The 20,503-nt window shown below is 34.0% G+C and overlaps 3 protein-coding genes across 6 annotated transcripts; 1 reads left to right on the top strand and 2 right to left on the bottom strand.

The window, feature by feature from the left end:
• Positions 1-843: 843 nt before the first annotated feature.
• On the top strand, positions 844-3,298 carry LOC114414768 (cyclin-D5-1-like). 2 transcript variants are annotated; one of them, XM_028379169.1, is made up of 5 exons: positions 845-1,436; positions 1,559-1,645; positions 1,765-2,056; positions 2,180-2,313; positions 2,429-3,298. In XM_028379169.1, the coding sequence occupies exons 1-5, from the start codon at positions 1,194-1,196 to the stop codon at positions 2,615-2,617; spliced, it is 945 nt and encodes a 314-aa protein (XP_028234970.1). In that variant the 5' UTR covers positions 845-1,193; the 3' UTR covers positions 2,618-3,298. The 2 variants fall into 2 exon arrangements, with proteins under 2 accessions (XP_028234971.1, XP_028234970.1); XM_028379170.1 differs by lacking the exon at positions 1,559-1,645 and having other exon boundaries at positions 844-1,436.
• Positions 3,299-4,721: 1,423 nt separating this feature from the next.
• LOC114414767 (calcium-transporting ATPase 1-like) lies at positions 4,722-12,129 on the bottom strand. Of its 3 annotated transcripts, XR_003667263.1 has the most exons (9): positions 11,635-12,129; positions 10,485-10,539; positions 8,454-10,402; positions 7,887-8,045; positions 7,263-7,434; positions 6,843-7,141; positions 6,079-6,347; positions 5,205-5,278; positions 4,722-5,121 (listed from the first exon to the last, which is right to left on the bottom strand). XR_003667263.1 is itself a non-coding variant. In XM_028379167.1 (8 exons), the coding sequence occupies exons 1-7, from the start codon at positions 11,809-11,811 to the stop codon at positions 6,099-6,101; spliced, it is 3,060 nt and encodes a 1,019-aa protein (XP_028234968.1). In that variant the 5' UTR covers positions 11,812-12,129; the 3' UTR covers positions 4,722-5,121; positions 6,079-6,098. The 3 variants fall into 3 exon arrangements, 2 of the variants coding, with proteins under 2 accessions (XP_028234968.1, XP_028234969.1); XM_028379167.1 differs by lacking the exon at positions 5,205-5,278; XM_028379168.1 differs by lacking the exons at positions 5,205-5,278; positions 6,079-6,347.
• A 5,158-nt stretch (positions 12,130-17,287) lies between these two features.
• On the bottom strand, positions 17,288-18,878 carry LOC114414766 (U-box domain-containing protein 4-like). The gene is made up of 2 exons (XM_028379166.1): positions 17,584-18,878; positions 17,288-17,507 (listed from the first exon to the last, which is right to left on the bottom strand). The coding sequence occupies exons 1-2, from the start codon at positions 18,478-18,480 to the stop codon at positions 17,421-17,423; spliced, it is 984 nt and encodes a 327-aa protein (XP_028234967.1). The 5' UTR covers positions 18,481-18,878; the 3' UTR covers positions 17,288-17,420.
• Between the last annotated feature and the right edge of the window lie 1,625 nt (positions 18,879-20,503).

Below are 20,503 nucleotides of genomic sequence, written 5' to 3'. Positions count from 1 at the left end.
AAAATTATAAAGATGATGATACTGGATTAAGGAACTAAGCAAGTCAGTGAAGTTATTTTTGTATAACAATAATTAGAGAGAAAAATCTAATTAAAAATGAAATACAAGTTCATAGATGTAATAAAAAGATAGTTTCAAAACCTGATTAAAAATTAAAAAATAATTTATGGACTTACAAATAAATTTAATATTTTTTTATAGTATAAATTTAACCCTTTGTAATCGATAAACAAACGTAGCCTTATTTTCTCCTTTATTTAGTTTTTGCTTGTAAGTTTAAAAAAAATCCTAAAATTCAAAGATTTATTAAACATTCTTTTCCAATTATTTATTTAGTTTTTGCTTGTAAGTTTAAAAAAAATCCTAAAATTCAAAGATTTATTAAATATTCTTTTCCAATTATAATAAATACGGTTTAAAAAAGGTAGCTAAATAAAACATTTAAAGGTAGTTATACTATGTTTGACCATCATCTTTTACTAGGATTATTCTCCGTGTATGTATTTAAATTTTTTGACTGAATCATAAGTAATGCGTATACTGTACGAAATTTGGCACTTTATTAGTCTGTTGCTATGGATGATGGATGGATCTCGTGGAACAGGAAAGTTCTTATTTGTTGAAACAGAAATGGCCATGTTTGACTGGTCAAGCCATCAGGGTCACGATTTCCGGACCCTCCGGCATGCCTATGTATTAAAAGCCCGGCCCACTTCATAGACCCACTCACGGGTTAACCCGACCCGACCCGACCCATGATGAGTTAAGTTCCACGCGCCATAAAGATCGCGTGAGTGAGACAGTAGTACTCAAAACGCAAAGACTTTATGGGTCAAACTGAAATCAAAACCTCATCATCCTCAACACTCACCCAACCCAACATCACACCTTGAACACCGAAACATAACAACAACAACACACTCACACACTCACTCACTTCCTCGGAACTAAAATCTCGCCTTTTTCTCACTAACCCAAGACAACATAATCAATGTTCCCAAACGGTAACCGCTACAACAGCTCTACGATTTCCACCTAAACTCTTCATAGCCTCATCTTCCTTAATTCTAAACTCTTTGGTTAAGTGGCTTAATCATATATCACATAAAACACTTCAGAGACGACTTTTTTCGCATTGTTGTTCAATTGGGTAGCCGAATCTCTTTTCGAAAATCTTTTTTTTTTCCTTTCAAATGGATGATGATCTTTCGTCCAGCCTTCTGTGCCATGAAAACGAAACGTGTTTGAAAGAAGGAGGTGAAGAGTTAGAATACCAATTCGCAGGATCACAGCATGATTGTGGGGTTTCGGAGGATGAACGTGTGGGAATTTTGATCGAGAGAGAGATCGTTCTTGGGTTCAAAAGGGACGAAAGTATGGTGTTTGGGGACTGGGTGAAACGCGCACGCGTGGAAGCAATCAATTGGATTCTCAAAGTTAGTCCAACGACCCATTCTTTCTTGTACTTTCCATTGAGCTTCCATTAATGAAACTGCCATAAGAAAATCGATCTTGATTTTATGTTTTCTTTTTCCTTTTTAATTTTGTTGTTCATTAGACAAGAGCAACATTGGGTTTTCGCTTCGAAACGGCCTATTTGTCAGTCACATACTTCGATCGATTTCTTTCCAGACGTTCCATTGATGTAAGCCCAAATGTTATGTTAATCTTCTAATTAATGGCAACATTGAATCTTTGATCACTCTTCATTGATCTTAATTATTCCTTACTTACCCTTTTGGCTTAATGCCCCGTTTTGTGCAGAGTGAAAAGAGTTGGGCAATTCGGTTGCTGTCAATTGCATGCCTCTCTCTGGCTGCAAAGATGGAGGAATGCAATGTGCCAGGGCTATCAGAGTTCAAATTGGATGATTATTCCTTTGAGGGAAAAGTGATTCAGAAAATGGAGCTTTTGGTACTCAGCACGTTGGAGTGGGAAATGGGTATCATAACTCCCTTTGATTTTCTTTCCTATTTCATCACAAAGTTCTGCAAAGAATCCCCGCCAAGTCCTATTTTTTACAAGACCATGCAACTCATCTTCACCACAATGAAAGGTGAACCATGAGCACTGGAATTTCCTTTCAATCTTTTTTGTCTTTTAAATGAACTTTTTGACCAATTTTTTTCAATGTGTCATATTTCCACATGCATTTAGCATTATTTGTCCCCTTGTGCAGAGGTCAATTTAATGGATCACAAACCATCAGTTATTGCTGTGGCAGCTACTTTGGTGGCAATGGATCAACAATTAACGAGAGACGCGGTGGAGTTGAAGATGAGTTCAATTCCACAACATAGGCTTCTAGAATCTGTAAGTTCTGTGTTTATTTTTTTAAAAAAACTTATACCAAAACATATTTTAGCTAATATGAAACTGTGAATTAACTTTTAGCCTTTTTTTTTTTTTGGTTTTTTCTTCTTCACAGAAAGATGTATTTGAGTACTACAATCTAATTCAAAGATTATACGAGGAGAATACCAAAAGCGACACCCATACGCCAATTGAGATGACAGAGAGCTCTCGAGTTACTTCTTCTGCTGCAATGACAAAGAGAAGACGACTCACATTCAGTGATGATGAAGGAAGTAGTCATGGGAAGGGACCACCGGGCTAGCAAAAATCCAAAATTCTGAATTTTTTTAAGGTCTAATTATTTTTGTGAAGATTATGTATTGATATTCTTGATTACTTCTAGCATGAATCTCACCCAGAGACAGAGGGAGTGAAAGTGAAACTCACATGAGAAAGGTATTGATTGTTACTGCAAGAAAAATTGTTTAGCATAGATTTGGTGTCTTCCTCAGAAACCAGCAAGGAAAAGAGGAACAAAGGAGGAAGCAAGAATAAAGATACATATGTTGGTTGAGATGTTCAAATCAAATCACAACAAAAGCCAGGTGCTGATCTAGAAAGCTGCAGAATCAGAAACAGCAAGTTAGGACTTAGCCCATTGTTTTTTCCTTTTTTACCCTTATATTTTCTTGTGATTTTGCTCCATTCTTACTATTATTATTTTTTCTTTTGTTATTTCGGTTAATCTTTTTAACCTTCATTGCCTATTCACAACGGATTTTGTTTTGTCATATATCTCTTGCAACCTACCTTTTGATGGATGCTTGGGATGCTTTAGTAAGTAATGTCTTCAAAAAGGGTGAAAGGGGGGGCGAGAAAACTCTGTTGGTGTGTTTGGGTGCATGCATGGTCTGTGTTGCATAATGGCCATCACAAAAGTTTTGTAAGGATGAATGTGATTGGATTTGTTTGAATGTCTGAGACTGCCTTTAACGGCGGGACCTACCCTTTTGCCTGCAAATTTTACATGGCTTCGTTGTGTTCTTGGGTCATGAAACCCAATATAATAGCGTTTGTGGAATCAAAAAGCATTTCTATGTTGATTATGCTTTTTGAAGCGATGAACTTCTATAACATCCTAAACTTGGTGTACTCTAGTTTAGGATTACACGACACCATTTACGATGAAAAAGAAAACACTGAAACTATAAAAATGAGTGTTTTCAACGGTTTTGTCCAAAACAAGTTCTTTACTTCTTTTACTTGGTTAAGATAGAGAAGAATATCAATACCATTTGGTCGCTGGGATACTTGTAATGCTTGCAAATTTGACCACTTGAGAAAGAAATAGGGCACTTGCATTGAGAAGTTTGTTTGTTTATTTCAATTTATTTTAGAGAAGATATTTATGTTTAAATTGAATAAAATTATTATGAATGATAAAAATTTTCCTTTAATTATTTAACATAATTATTAAATTGAAATAATTTCAGATTAATTTATTCATGTGATCCATAATTTATTTCTTTTATTTGATAACTAGGAGGAAAACATTTTGTCACACTTAAAATTGATTTTTCCACGAGTTTGAAATAACTCTAAGTCCACGGTCAGAGACCAAATTGCTCCTTACTCCATAGTTTTGGAACAAACAAAGAATGAATTTAGAAATGTTGAAGGGTCAACTTGAAGTCCGTGAGAAATGAGTGGTGTCGGCAGTCAAAGTAGTACTTCTACTGAACAAGCTGTCAAGCTGCATAGGAGAAGCTTCTTTGATGCAGATGGTTCGTGGTTGAGCCAAAAAAATAACTATTCATCATGATTTTTTTACTAACTCAACTATAGGTTGGCTTGAGATGACACATGATCTTGATATACAAACGAAAAATCCGTGTAATGCGGCTTCAGCGTGATATGACTGTAAGTACACTTAAAACCTTGCCCACATGAAATTAACCACCAAAACATCAGACACCGATACGGTCAACAAGTTAATAATAGTAACAATAAACCAAATACAGTGCACCCTTTTTAGAAACAATAAAAATTTACGGCCTAATATTCAGCGTAGAAGATAAAATATATATTATTTTATCCTCTCATATAGAGAGAAGCTCGTCTTATCCTTTTTATCCTCTCATATATATTATTTTGTTTCTTATTTAGGGTCTTTGGTAATCATGTTCATGTTCTTATAGTTTTCGTTCTTACTCTTTTCATTAACCATCCATCAAAGTAGATTTGCTAATTTAATAAATAAAGTTAATTTGTTAATTGCAAGAGATAATCATTAACCCTATGTTTGGACTAAGAGAATGAAGTTATTAAAGTAGGAAAGAAAGGGTAGGGACGTTTGAATTTGCATTCGAAGTTATCTTCTAACCTGTTTGTAGCCAGGTGAAAGCACAAAGAAGCCAAGGTAGATCTTGGAATGAGCTGTGTTGAAATCTTTTAACGGCTTTGTATTTTAGTTAGTTCAAGATTAAAATCTTGACCTGCTATTTCAAACAATCAAATAATTTTGTTCCAACGGCCTCATCACTGAGAATGTTGAGTACCGAAGAAAAAAAATATTAAACCAGATACACTAGCGGGAGCTGCCCAATTCACAGAACAATGTACATTGTGCTGAACAAGAGCAAATGCAATTCTCTTACAACAGACCTAATAAACTCCCATCCATTGAGTACCTTAGGCTCTGAGAAGCCAAACTTTTCGTCAATAGCCACTGCATTAGGATTGAATAGAAGCACTTTCTACTTCTGGGCATTGCTCTTCTGGTCTTCACCAACAAAATAATAGGCATCCACAAATTTTCCTGGCTAACTGCATAATCAAAATTAACTTCAATCAGATAGCCGAATCAATCTGCCAGAGATGAACTGATAACGAAACGGCAAAACACGCACACTTAATAGAAAGAACTTCCCTTAAACATCCAAGTACATTTTCCATCATAGTAGATGCCTCCCCAAACCAATACCTCGAACCACAAGAACTTCCCCAGTTATAATTGCACAGCGGTAACTCAAGCAAGTATATTACTCTAGTCTAAAATGCTTAGAAAAAGGGATGCTTTCATAATTACTACAAGCTAAGAAGAGGAAAATAATGCATTAATTATCTTTATCATTTTAGTTTTGATACATGGTCATCCACAATGAGTTCAGCGTGAGCTGAAAATCCTAATTGGCATTATCAGAAATTTTGATCTCGAATCTCAGTTCCTAGAAGAATCCAACCTGGATAAGCTCCTCCATTAGATAAACTGACAGCCATGATAATAACTAAAACCTTGCACTATAATTACCAAGGTCCGGCAAAAAGGAAACACAATTTAAACACCAGAAGCAACCAATGATCGAACAAAGATGCAAAAAAGAACATGCACAAGAAGCCTTTCATAAATAACTCTTCTATTCTATGACTTAGAGAATAAATAGAATGAAATTGAAGGTGGTTGACGTGGCCACTGCTGCCAATGTGGTCATTGCCATAATAATAAAACATTGAAACAAACTGAAATTACAATCTATATACTTAAAACTCATCTCCTTATGTAGAAGGATTTAATTTATAGAATATAAATCATTTTGAGATTTGACAACAATCAAGCAAATCTGACACCAGCAACAAATACCAAATCTAGCCTTTTATTTGTTAGCCCATGGAACTTCATGCATATAAAACTCTTGTAGGTTTAATAGGCATCTTTTTAAAGAGGCTAGGAGCAAACAAGACCCTTGATTTATGTGTGAGAACAGAGAACGAGCAACAATGTACCTAATTTGTCTGCATTGATTTCAGACAGATCCCACAGGGATCATCTTTAGAGCTGCTGCAATTGGCATGCCAAGGACTCCAAAGAGAACACTACCAAACCACTGCTTCAAACTAAGTGGAGATGTGTTTGCAAAGGTGCCCAAGAATTCAACAATTATAATTTGGAAGACGACAGTGGAAGTGAGGACAGCAACGAAGACATAATTCTTCAGTATACCTTCAAAAACATTTATCCTCTCCATATCCCTCGAACTAATCTCATTGAAAACCTATCAAGATATTTGATCATGAAAAACACAATCAGAAAACCTAATACAAGGAATTACAGTTAGAACCTTTTATCCAGGGAATTTCACTACTCATACACTTGGGTTGGCCTTTAGAAAATATTTTACCACAATATCTTAATATTTCAAAAGTAAGAAGTCAGAACATCGTTTTTGAAAAAATATTGTTAATATTTTATAGTTGACAAGAGGAAAACAGACTTCCACTATGTACAAATTACAAGGTTAGGAGGAGAAGGCAAAACAAACATTCTGCATTCAACACAGATTATACAGAATTTAAATTTTGCCCTATGCGTTTAACAAGAAAAATAAATGGACAAAGCAAAAGAAGTCAGCAACTTGAATAAAAAACAGATCTCTAAAGCCAGCGAGAATTTGCAATGAATGTAGCTTCTTTCCTTTCAATTTCAGGAGCATATTAGCGAAAACAAAGACACTGAGTTATGTACAATACAGTGATGGTTTTAACTTTACCTGGCAGAACACAAACGAGTTGAAAATAAGTGTATTCAATATCAGATCAGAATCTGGTCCATCAAGATGAAACGTTACTTTTCCTCTGGTCTGGAGGAACCATATTACAACAAATTGATATATAGACTGCCCCAAGATATTTCTCCACATCACATTACTGATAAAGTTTCCTTTCCTACCAACAGGTGGTCTTTTCATCAACTCCTCGTTAGGAGGTTCAGTGGCTAGTGCAAGTGCTCCAAGAGTGTCCATAATCATGTTGACCCATAGAAGTTGAACCGCAGTGAGGGGAGCATTTCCTAGTAATTCATATATGATGAGGGGGTAAATGAGACAAAAAAAAACTAATAAACTAGTTCAAATAAAATAAAAGGATAACTTTGATTAGGAAGATAATAACAGGGGCAGCATCACGATTACCAGTCAAACAAGCAGAAGAGAAATTGACGATCAAAGCAACAACATTTACAGTTAGCTGAAACTGCACAAATTTCTGAATGTTTACGTAGACCGAGCGGCCCCATTTAGCTACAGTCACAATAGTCGAAAAGTTATCATCTAGAATTATTACATCAGCGCTTTCTTTTGCTACCTGAAATTGACAAAAAAAAAGGAGTATAAATATATCATCAAGTACAATTTGGCATAAGAATAAGTCCAAGAATCAAGATCTCTGCTAGCAACTAATGAAATGGTCTGGAATCAGAGTATTATGAATACAGAGCAAAGCATTTGTATCAGCTTATTTTAAGGAAATAATAACTTCTTTTTGCAACTTCCTGAAATAGATTTTAAAAAATTATTGTTCCCAATATTAAGCTAAAACAAATATGCAAATCAAAGCACTTTACATTTAGTAATACATATAGTCAAGTTGCATTTGGGAATGAAGATGGGGAGGCATACCCAATAAATCCAATTATCTAATTCCTCTGTGAAAAGTAGAACCAAATATAACATCTCAAACAAAACCAATTGTGTTTTCAAATTTCTAGAAAAGAATAATTTTACTAAAACAAGATCAACAGAGGTGTCTTGGCATACCTCAGTTCCAGCAATGCCCATTGCAAGTCCAATATCTGCTTCATGAAGTGCTGGAGCATCATTTGTACCATCACCAGTTACTGAAACAACCTCTTGAAATGTTGTCCTCAAGTGTTTCACCAGGGTATGCTTATCCATTGGTGAAGATCGGGCCATTACCTGCAGATATAGAAGAATTTATTCTCAGTGAAGAGTAGTGTAGGTCCCAAAGGTCCAAACCCTCACTTTCAAGGTTCAAGAGTTACCCAGTATACTCTAAATTCTAATAGTCCATCACTGACATCCATTTATTACCAATATATTAGTTCTAATGATAGTTGGCATAAATTTAGATAGATGGAAGATTTAAATTAACAAACTGTGATTCATAGCATATATAAAGCAGGAACAAGCAGAACACTAATCTTGCATTAAGCTGTAAAAGAAAATATCAAACTTCAAATGGAAGTTTTGATGAATTGTTCTTTTAAGATATTGGCATAGTTCTTAGAATTCTCTAACTAAACTTTTCAAGTCCAGGACAAGAAGTGAGACGCCATAAAGTTTGATTAAATGACATGTATGTACCTGAATTTTTGGAATGATATCAAGCAACTCCTCCTCACTCTTCTCACGAAACTCGGGGCCTTCAATTGCGATACCATCTGTTAAAATTCCACATTCTCTAGCAATAGCCTTTGCTGTATTTATGTTGTCTCCAGTAACCATCCTAACAGCAATACCAGCTGACCTACAAATGGCGACTGACTCTCGAACACCAGGGCGAACTGGATCTTTAATACCCACAATTCCAATACAAGTGTAACCTCTAGTAGGAATAGCAGTTCCAACAGAAAATTCATCATGAATATCCAAGTAAGCAAGGCAAAGTGTTCGGAGAGCTTCACCAGCAAATGTTTCAATCATATTATTCAAGTGATTTATGGAGTCTTCATTGAGGGCAACAACCTCGCCACTTGAGTCCACAACTTTGTCACATGAAGCTAGAATTATTTCAGAGGCACCTTTGCAATGTGCTCTGAAACCACCATCAGGAAGCTGGAGAACCACCCCCATGCGCTTCTTTATAGAATTAAATGGCTCAACTTTCACAAGTTTTGACCTTTGTCGTTCCTTATGGAAATCACCACCAAGTGACAGCCCAAATTCCAACAGTGCAGTCTCAGTCGGTGATCCTAGAATTTCAATCTTCTCATCTTTGTTTTTGACAACTTCTCCTCCAGTGTTGTTAAATATTGATTCAAGTAGAATTGCTAGAGCAGAATCATGAATATCAGATGAGAAATCAGAGTAGACCTTAGAACCATTTACTTCTTTAATCTTCCCACATATATAAGCTTTTACAACAGTCATATGGTTAGTAGTTAGTGTGCCAGTCTTGTCACTGCAGATAGTAGTGGCAGATCCCATTGTCTCACAAGCAGCCAAGTGACGAACAAGTGCCTTATCATTCATCATCTTTTTCATTGCAAAAGCAAGGCTTAATGTTACAGCTAAAGGTAAACCTTCAGGAACAGCCACAACAACAATAGTAACAGCAATAGCAAAGAATTCCACAATTTGCATTGCATCGTCACCAGACCACATCCATTGGGATCCCTCTCGCAGCTTGCGGCTAAAAAGCCCTTGGACCAACACAGAAAAGGTCACAACTGCGAAAAAGAGGCCTATTTTCCCAATAATGGTAGCAACACCATTGAGCTTTACCTGCAAAGGTGTTTCATCATCTCCCCCTTCACTTAGAGTAGCCATTAGTTTACCCCACTGGGTCCTCATTCCAACAGTAGTCACAAGCATCTTGCATGATCCATCTTGAACTTTGGTTCCAGACAGAAGAAAAGGATTAAGTTCACTGACATTCACCGGTTCACTTTCTCCTGTCAAGCTTGATTCATTTATTAACACAGAGAAACCAGACACAAAAAGGCCATCGGCAGGGACCTGATCTCCAATATTTAGATGGACAATATCACCAGGAAGCAGATCATACATTGAAAGCTTCTGCCTACAACTATTTCTCGTGACCTGAACTGTAATTTTCTTCTTCTCTTTATCCAGATCCTTAAACTGCAGTGATTGTCTGTAGTCACTTGTGGCAGTGACGAACACTACAAGCAATATGCTTGCAACAATACCAATTCCATCCTGTGCACCCTTGGGCCACCCTTCCATTATTATACCAACCACCAAAGAGACCAAGGCACAGACAGCAAGTATCATGAGGGTTGTATCTTGAAGGGATTCCCATACATAAACCCAAAATCCACGGGCTGGACTTTCAGCGAATTTATTAACTCCATAAATTTCTTTTCTCTGATTCACCAAGTGCTCAGATGTTGATATACCATCATCAACTGAGGTATTGAGTTTGTTTGTGATAGCATCAACCCCACCATGACTTTTCAACTTCTTCGAATCACGTCCCTCAACAATTGATCCCAGCTCATCAGCACAAATTTCAAAGCCTGCTGCTTTAACTTCTTCTGGTACAGTGTACTCACTCGACAAATTTAGACCTGGAGGAGCAAAGACTTGCTTATTGTATAAAAGTGAAAACTTCACAACAATATTAAAGTACATGCAGGTTGACTTTCTTACCGTGGATAAACTGAATAGCAGCTTGTGAAACCAACACTGCAACTCTGAATTTCTCCTGTAACGTATAGTGAGCGCAGAGGAATTAAGAGATTATGGAATTAAGCTATCAGAGTAATCTTGGAATGTACCAGGACAGTGAGGGGACGAAACTTGTTTATTTATTCAGATTCAGAGAATCCGCTCAAACTTAAGTATGATTGCTGAAATATGTAAATAATAACTGGCTATGCAAGTTTGAGAAAAATTAGTAATTTATCACCCACGATACAAATCGCAGCCAACCATGAAACGTAGGATGTTCTTTAACTTTAGATTGCAATTTATAGTTATTCATTGTCATTTGATTATTATTTATTAACCTAAAATTAAAAGTCATTACTCAAATAACCCCAAAGCCAAAACAATATGCAACATAGGCTATAGTCTTAAAAGCATAGACCGAAAGAAAAGGCAAGGGGTAAAAATTGGCAATAAAATAGACAAATGCAAGTATAATGTTTAGACCCACAGCTAATATTCATTCAATTTCCTTCTTTTGCAGACAAAAGGATAAGGGAAGAAGAACAACTTGGCAGTTTTCAAGTAATCCATATTCAAGTTAAAGGTTCTTTATCTCAGTCCAACCAAGCAAAACTGCGAAGCATAGTCAACGTTATAAGTGCTTGGCAACAACGATAGTTTCAAAAACCATGCCACCAGAACTACCATAAGCATTAGGCATCAACTTTAAATTTCTGGATCAAAGTAAACAATGCTGTCTCGACTGGTGTTGAATTAGCATCAAGATAACTTAATATTAGGGAACCATTTTAATCACCGATCATTCCGCTAACCAAAAAAAAAAAAAAAATGTCTGGCTCAACTCAAACCATATCATCAGCCTTTCATTTAAGATAATCAAAACAATAAATACACTGATTTACCATTTCAACTTTCAAGATTAATTATAAACACTTACCATTTTTTGATCATTTATAAATACTTACCATAAAAGCGTTAAAAGTGTAAACATATTCATATTTGCGGACAGAAAACGCCAAAACCAGAACTGAAAGTACATTTCAGTTTTGGCTTGTCTTGATCTGGCAGGAAGGAGAAAACGAAAAGTAAAGTGAGGGAGAAAAAAAAAAATAAAAATAAAGAAGAAAACCTGATTGGAGCGTCTAATAGCCTCAGCTTCGAATCTCTTGGAGAGATTAGCAGTGAAACGGAACCTCCTCTTGTGATTCTTAACGAGCCAACAAGCCTTCCTCCATCTCTGAAGCGCTTCTTCCGATGAGTTCTTTGGCTTCACATCTCCGAAATTCTCACTCAGGTAAATCTCCATCTATTCTCTTGCTTTCAACTCAACTTTCCACTTTAGCTCATTCAACCAACCTCACCACACAACAACAAAAAGCGTTTTGGAACGGACTGAGATTTTTTAACTACGTTTCTTCTTCTTCTTCTTCTTCTTCTTCTTCTTCTTCTATAGAGTTGAAACAGAATCAGAGACACACGGCAAACAAGGCAGGCAATCGTCAACTTCACTAACACTAACCCACGCTTTACTCTCCCACGAACACTGTGTGACCCTGCTAAAATTTAATTTAATTAAAAGCAAAGTGTAGTATTATGTTATATGCAGATCTGCATCTACCTTTGTGTGCCTAATAATAATCCATGATTACGATTTTCATGCTGATTTTACATAGCTTTTTTTTATTAATTTATTAAAACAAATTATATTTATGATTTTAAAACATCAAATATATTTTTTCAACTTTTTATTGAATATTTTTAATAAAATAACTAGAATAATTTATTTAGTATTGAAATTGTATTAAAACTATTTATTACACTTTCATATATTTTACATAAGGAATGGTTTCTTCTTGTGTCACTTTCGAGTTTCAAATAACTGTTTCCAAGACAAGATTCAAATACTTAAATTTGATACTGATGTTAACATATTCTTATAATTATAATAAAATCGCTATTAATTGTGCAAAAATTCTAAACCTAACAGTCTGACACTTCCAAAGTAACTAAACCCAACTATTTTAATAAGAGAAAAGTAACTGATTTTCCTTCCGGTGTCAAAAAAAAAAAACATTAACTATGCAAACCAGAAAAAATAAGAGAAAAGAAAGGGGAGGGTTAATAAACACTCTCTAACATGTGTTTTTTTTTAATACACACTCTTATTAATCAATATTTATTTATTTATTTTGATAAAATATTATTCAATATTTATTAAAAATTATAAAATTATAAGATATATTTATTAACTTATTAAATAAGATGTAAGATTTAAGAAATTTCATGATATCTAATAAATTTTAATAAAAAAAATGTACATTTAAAGAGTGTGTTGTAATGTTAGTATTTTTTTTTAAAAAAAAATCTTGATCCAAGTAAAACAAAGCTTAATCTTTAATCAAGTTTTTGTTTTTTTATGAATAATCAAATTTTTTATTTGAGTCTCATAAATAATACTTAAATAAAAAAAGTCATAATTATGAAAGTAGATTCCATTAAAATCGGTCCACCAAATTTTTTGCAAAGATTAATGAATTAAATTTGTTGACAAAAATTAATCATAAAGACACTCAGAAATAGATGGACAGCAAGTTAGCTTTGGACACTACAGCACGTCCAATGTGAAATGTGAGATGTGAGTTCTGGAATGCAATGAAAGGAAAATATGGATTTGGTTTCTATAGTGTACTTTTTCATGTCCATTAAAACTAGCGATTTTTTAAATATTAATATTATTATTTTAATGAAAAAGATAGCAGAACAGTGGAATCTGAAAAATATCTATTGTTGTTGTCTAAGAAAGAGGACTATGATAGGAGAAACGGTTTTCGCCGGACGTGTTTGGTTACTGAAACGGGATTCCGTTTTTGATGTCTGCACGTTAGCAGGGACCATGCGGACAGCGCATCCTATGTCAGACATGGGACCCTCGCTTCAATTTTTCTTACTTGTTAATTATTAATTATGATTAGAAAAAGTATGAATACTTAGGTATACAGATACTGACAAAAGTGGAATACATGTTAACAAAAAAATGTGTAATACGGTATAAATTTTAAAAAGTTAAAGGTTTGTTAAACACTCATACTCTTTCTTTGCATTCGACCGTTAAACTCATTTCAAAATTTGTGTAATAACAAGTTAAACGGACAATCAAATATGCACTAATAATTTCTTTATTTTTTATTTATTTATTGTATAAGTAAAATAAATTAAAAAATATATATAACTAATAACTTTGTTTGTGTTAAAATGTTTTTAGTTTCTTAACACAATTTCTGTTACTTTTATTTATTATAAATATATAAAATATTTGAAAACTATATATAAATAAAAAGGTAAATAAATGATGTTATCTTATTTGTAGACAAATAATTAAATGTTTTTTTAAAAGTGAACAAAAAAAATATAATCTAAAGCATAAAAATGCTGGAGTATGGCGCCTTTCTTTTCTCTGATCAAGTAAAGTATATGCATAGTTGCATACACAATGACAATGCAAATCACGCCAAAAAAGTATAATATGGTTATTTGTATGGTTCGGTAGGAATTGACTTTTACACCTAACTAACAAACATTCTTAATGCGTCCTAAAACTAGTGGGATCTGAAATAAATTTAGAAGAGGAAAAAAATATAATTTATAAATGCGTGTGTGAAATGCAGTTTATATAAAAAAAATGTTCAAAGTCATTGATATTGGAAAATGTTTAAGAAAAAATAATTTATATATATGAGAAAAAAATTATGTACTTATAATGTAAAACATTGAAATGCAATATTATACTATAATCTAATCCAAAAGTCATTGAAATGCATGATTTGTTTTTTTTTTTGTCGTGCTTGAGTCAACGAATAATTTTGCTTTGATGTGATCATGTTGACACCTAACTTACACAAACGTGTATAATTTGGGGCACAATTGTGCTTATTCTTGCACAGGCATGTGGACAAATGGTTAGATTTGGTTGTGCTTTACTTTTGTTTTTGTCTTGCTAGATGGTTAATACGAACATACACACTTTGATATGGTCATGCTCATTGAAACTTAAAAAAAACTATCCAAATTTTTCATTATTACTCATTTGTCTCCAAATAAGCTCTCCTAATTTCAATTCCTTCAATTTGAACGTCTGTTTACACTGAAATTCATCCCCCACTCAAAATAAGTTTCTTTTTTATCTGAAAAGGGAAAACAAAGATTATATGTTAGTAATCTCGCTTGTTTTCCCATAAATAAACTAACAAAATAGTGTTTTTTCTTATTATCATAGATCAATCTTTTTCACCCAAGACATAAAAACTTGGATTCTTCTAAACCTCAAATCAGAGCTTAGTTCCCGTAATAAATGGAGTTGAGCTTTTGCATAGGTTTACACATTTACTTTGGCTTTGGAGAAATAGGTAACACATGATGCAAATTTTATTTGCCCTCCTCGAATTGTGGTTTGCGTTACTTAAAAAATCTTATCCTTGCTAAAGTTGACGAGTTGACCATGCCTCAGTTAAATAAGGAGGTAACTCATATTTTATGGTTACCTTTCCTTGGTTGAAGGGTTCCTAGGTCATTTCCAATACAAATGGAGTAAATAATAACAATAAAAAAATTAATGGCCTTCCAAGCGCTAAATAAAAGTCCTACCCAAGGGAGTCTTTCAAGGGGATGCTTGCAGTTTGCTAATTCAAAATTAAAGTTTTCTTTTTATAGGTTGCCTTTTTTTCTTTTTGTGTTGATTCAAAATTGGATAAGGATGCACGGGACACTGCATGCTATTAGACATTTTAAGAGAAAAAACTATAAATATAATAAGTAATATGATTTGATAGATGAAAAAGATCTTTTTTTTAAAAAAAAATTATCATTACCCTTCCAAATTAAAGTTAAATTCTTTAAATATCCATTTATTTCGGTCATATGCCCATATCTCTTATTCATCAAAATAATAATTTAGTGATAACTAATAAAATTATAGTAACATCCTCACAAAAAAAATTATAGTAACATTGACTTCAATTGTCACGTTATTTAAAACGTAATTTTTTTATAAATTCCTGAAATATCTTGCATTAAAATCAATTTTTCCATGCCAAAAAAAGTTACAGTACGGTATCAATTACTTATATTTTATTTTCTGTTAAATGTTAATACGCTGTATACAAATAGTTCTTTCTATAATTAACAAGCAAATAATATATGCAATGATAATATAAAACAGTTTTTATATTTTTATTTAAATACAAACTGCTGTATAATAAATTTATTGAATTATTTAATGATTATTTTATAAAGTATACTAAAAAAAGTTATATTTAACTAACAGTACATAAAAAATAAACTTACTGTTTATTGTTTATTTCAAGGTTTCGATATTTCAAAGTCCATCGCTTTTCAATTGAAACCCTTTACGAATTGGACCGGCCTTATTCACTCTAACATGGGCCTCCCTGTAACGTCTAGTAGGTAAACATATTTTGGGCTAGTAACTTTTACTCCTGTATCCTAATTTTAATTGCTAATGATCCTGACAACACCGAAATTCCGTATCTATAATACAGCACATCCAATGATATTAATCTTAAAAATTACACATTTAAATTAAGATTATCATTCATATAATAAATTATTTACGATAAAGTATGAATTGATAAAACTTTATTTATTAACATTTTTTTACATAATTAAATCATACTTTTTCATATTTAAATAAACAGTGCAATGCATTGATATTATACCTATTATTTATATAATATTGTATGATTGAAGTATACTTTTTTTTTACTTTCATATTATTTTCTGTTTATATTTAATTTTGATCACTTCTATTTTTTATTAAAAGTATTTAATATTTATTTTTATCTTAAAAACAAACATTTTTTTAGCATGAAAAGTACCGAATCGAATTTGGAGCACAGGAAAAATGTAGCACACGTAGACCAGTGTCAACTGTCGAGAAGTGGAACCCCAAAAGAAAACAGCTTACGAAATCCCAATTGCTATTTGATTTTCGTTTTTTTCCGCGAGTGAGAACCTTGTTGACTTGTTCATGTCAAACTTGAATTGCCATTCGTCGTTCCCCCCTTCTTGCCTCCTATTTTAACTTCTCTGGTTATACCGCTTCAAAGTTCCAAGTTCAAACCATCGTTAAATTCCTTTGAAACCCAAAATGACACACTAAATTTATTACCCAAATAAAATTTTGAATTTCAACTAAAAAGTAATATTAAGGAATTTATTGAATTGTACATGAGTTTTATCTTTTTCTTTTACTAACGTTGTCTATCTATTTGCTTTGACGCTATACGTGATATATATATATATATATATATATATATATATATATATATATATTATATTATTGTTTTTTTTACCATAACTACTAGTTTCTTCTTATACATTTCTAAAACTGCGACAAACACATTTTCAATACTGTTTTTCATTTTCAATGAAATGAATAAAACAGAAAATGAACAAACCAAAAACAGTCCCTTAACATTTCCCTTTCTTTAATTTTATACTCATGCTTTCATTTTAAAAATTAAATACAACTAGTGCCATTTTTACAAGGCTATATAGTTAAGTCTTTGTGTTTACTTAGTAAATTTTATTTCATAATTTAATCGAATGTATGGATTACGTTGACCATCATAATAGATTTAAAAGTTCAAACTTGTGACAAAGTTATACTAATGATTTATCTTAAAGAAAAAAAACTTGTTGGTTATACCCAATCAATTATGGTTCTTTGGAATCTTAAAATAAGGCATAATGAATTACACGGCGAGAAATAAAAAGTGTAAAATATTACTCCATAATTCAAGAGAGATTGGCAAAAGGGAATCAAAACAAAGTACTAAGCTGGCATAATTTAAATCACACACATATACAAGAAAGCTTTATTTACAAGTTTTTGGAGTTTCAGTGTTGGATTGGTGGCATTTCCGAGGTGGGAGCAGCGCCATTGGCGGATCTTGGTTGTGGTAGAAGTTGTATTAGTTTCTGAGCCTGTCGGCAAAGTACAAGAACAAAAAAAGCTTAAGTCCCGCGGCATGAGAGAAGACAGAAGAGGGAGTAATGTGACCTTTTGCTTGGCGCGATTGGAATTTGACTGGGACAAAGCAACCAATGGAGGAATGGCTCCTTCGCGGGACACCATAGTACGGTACACCACACTCTCCTCACAAATCTGCAACAACACCCCAGCCGCAATATCCTTCTGCCTCTGCGTCCCCACCTCCACTATCTCCACCAGCACCGGAATCCCTCCTTCCTCCACCAGCGCCGCCCTCGCCTCCGCCACCCCCACCACCACGCTCACCACGTACACCGCCTTGTCCACCATGCTCGACCCCAAGTCCGCCATCAGCTCCACCAGCCCCCTCATAATCCCCGCCCTCACCGCCCTCACCTTATTCTCCTTGGCCGAACACAGCGCGTAGAGCGCAGTCGCCGCGTCCTTCTTCCCGCGCAATCCCCCTCCTTCTAGAAGCTTCACCAGATGCGGAATCGCCCCCGCCCTCCCTATCGCCACCTTCTCTTCCTCCCTGTTGTGCGATAAACGAACCAAGGCGCACGCCGCGTTCTCCTTCGCCGTCGCCGTCCCTCTCTCCAGCGGCGCCACCAGCGCCTTCACCGCTCCATGAGAAGCGATGAGCTCCTTGTTCTCGTCGCAGAGGGAGAGATTCAGAATCGCGGTCACCACGTATTCCTGAAGCTGAAGGTCTGATGATGGTAAGAGTGAAATCAAGGGCTGAATGGCGCCGGCTTTTGCGATTTTGGGGCGGTTCTCTTGCTTGTTCTTGGCGAGTAACCTGATTTCCATCGTCGCTTGTTTTTGTTCCTCAATGGAACAGGAGACCAATTTGAGAACAAGTTGCCGAATGAGTTCGTCGGAATTCTCAGAAGACGGCGTGGGAAATTCGGCGGATCTGTCGCTGTTGCAGTCGCTGAAAGCGGAGAAGGAATCATGGTTGAACATGGCCCTCCCTAAAGTAATTGTTGGTTTTCGACTTAGCCCTTATATGAAGCCGGAAAAGGAGAAGCACGTGCCATCGGTCTCTTTAAACGCGTCTATTCAAGCTAAAAGACTTTTTCTTTTTCCACAAGCTTAGCTTTTTCGTGTTTCAACTTAGGACTCCGGTCATTTTATATCAACCTTGCTTTGCTTCACCATTATTATTTGGACAAATCATTTTCGTAATGTTTCTATATTTCTATACTAAAATGGAACCTTCCTAATGTTTTTGCCAGACTTTTTTCTTACACAATGCTCAACTTCTCCTTCTCTTTTTATTGGTAAATGATTTTTCTAGACTCCACTCTCTGTTTTGCTTCAGTGACTTTAGCACTAGCGAAATTCACTCTGTTTTCAAACAAAAAATTTCAATATAGAGGCATGCATCTCTGGCACTAGCAATTTTAGGATGTTCCTAATGTTGCTATGGCCTATTGTTGGGTGACAGTCTGACAGAGACCTTGAGTCCTCCTATTGGGACTTTATTAATGGTGAGTCCCCAACTAGTGAATATATATATATATATATATATATATATATATTCTGAATGTGAGGAGCAGAAGCCCTGAAGTATATTATTCTAAACATTAATGAAGTACAAGAAAAACAAATTAAAAATATGATAAAAGTTACAGTATATTATAATTTATAATACATTTTCATCATCTCATTTCATTTAAGAAATATTTAAAAATGAAGTATTATCCTAAGTTTAAGAGGATAACTCATTTTAATTAAATTAAAATAAAAAAATAACAATTATTTGAAAATATCTACTATAATAATTAAATTTTACTTAAGTTATAGCTAAATGATTAAGTATGGTTTCTTATACTATTACTTTACGGTTTTCACTAATCATTTAGTTAAATAATTAATTTTATTAACTATTTTAAATTCAATCAACTAAGATAATAACGAGATTAACTGTAACAGACTTAAATTAAGGGGATCGCTTTATCTTTTTCCTTTGTTCTTTTTGGGGTCAAGATAAAGGAAAACCACTTTTTATTGGGTCCATCATAAAGGAAATCACTTGAGCAAGATAAACGTTTATATTCACGAAAAGCAACTGAGCTGACCATTTAGGTTCAAGCCTTGTGAACTATGATGTGATGAACTTGAACATGTGAACACAAAATCCAGTAGGGTTCTGATCCCAAGATCCATTAAGGTTTAGATGTATCCAAATGGAACCGTAATGCACCGTTTTCAATTCAATAGCTTCCATACAATCAAATGCAAGCCAAACTATATATGGTACTAGAATATTCTCTATTTTTAATTAAATATAAATAAATCTGATTATAAATTAAAACTCAAAGTGGATTAAAATGTATCTACTATCCAGATACCTGTATATTTTACTAACAATGATTGATTTAGTTGACTTGGACAACTCTTTGGATGTTTATAAGGTCACAAAGGTGGGGAACTCTTGGTGATTGAGATTGAGTACGAGGTCAAGTCCATTATAAGCTATCGGAGCGTACATCCACAAATCATCAGAGCTTAAAAGCTACAAAACATTAATTTTTTTTCCCGAAAAAAATTAGTTTCATTGTATATATGTTCCAAAATCTTTCTAAGAAATTAAATAATTACTTGTCAATTTTACGCGATTTGTCTGGTATTACCTTGATCTGGAGCTGCAAAAATTTCATGTATTGGACTGCTTCTTCAAGCATACTGCTTCTATCTACCTGCGTGATCATACATGAAATAAATCTTTTGTTACATCTCCAGTATTACACTGTGCATATTCTCCAACCAACTATTCCTTAAAATGAAAAAATAAAAATAAAAATATTATATTACCTTTGTTCCGTTGGGGACAAGATTCTGCAGAATTCTTAGCCTCTCATTTATTCTAAGTCTTCTTTTCTTCAAGATTCAAAACAAACAATTTTGTTTAGTATGATATCCAATCGCACCACATTATCAAAGCAAGAGAGAAATTGTATTTCAAGACATTAATTACCCTTGC

This window comes from Glycine soja, chromosome 6, assembly GCF_004193775.1.
Source record: "Glycine soja cultivar W05 chromosome 6, ASM419377v2, whole genome shotgun sequence".
NCBI lineage: Eukaryota > Viridiplantae > Streptophyta > Magnoliopsida > Fabales > Fabaceae > Glycine > Glycine soja.
Note: the sequence above shows the minus strand (reverse complement) of the source record. Positions and strands in the feature narration are given on the sequence as shown.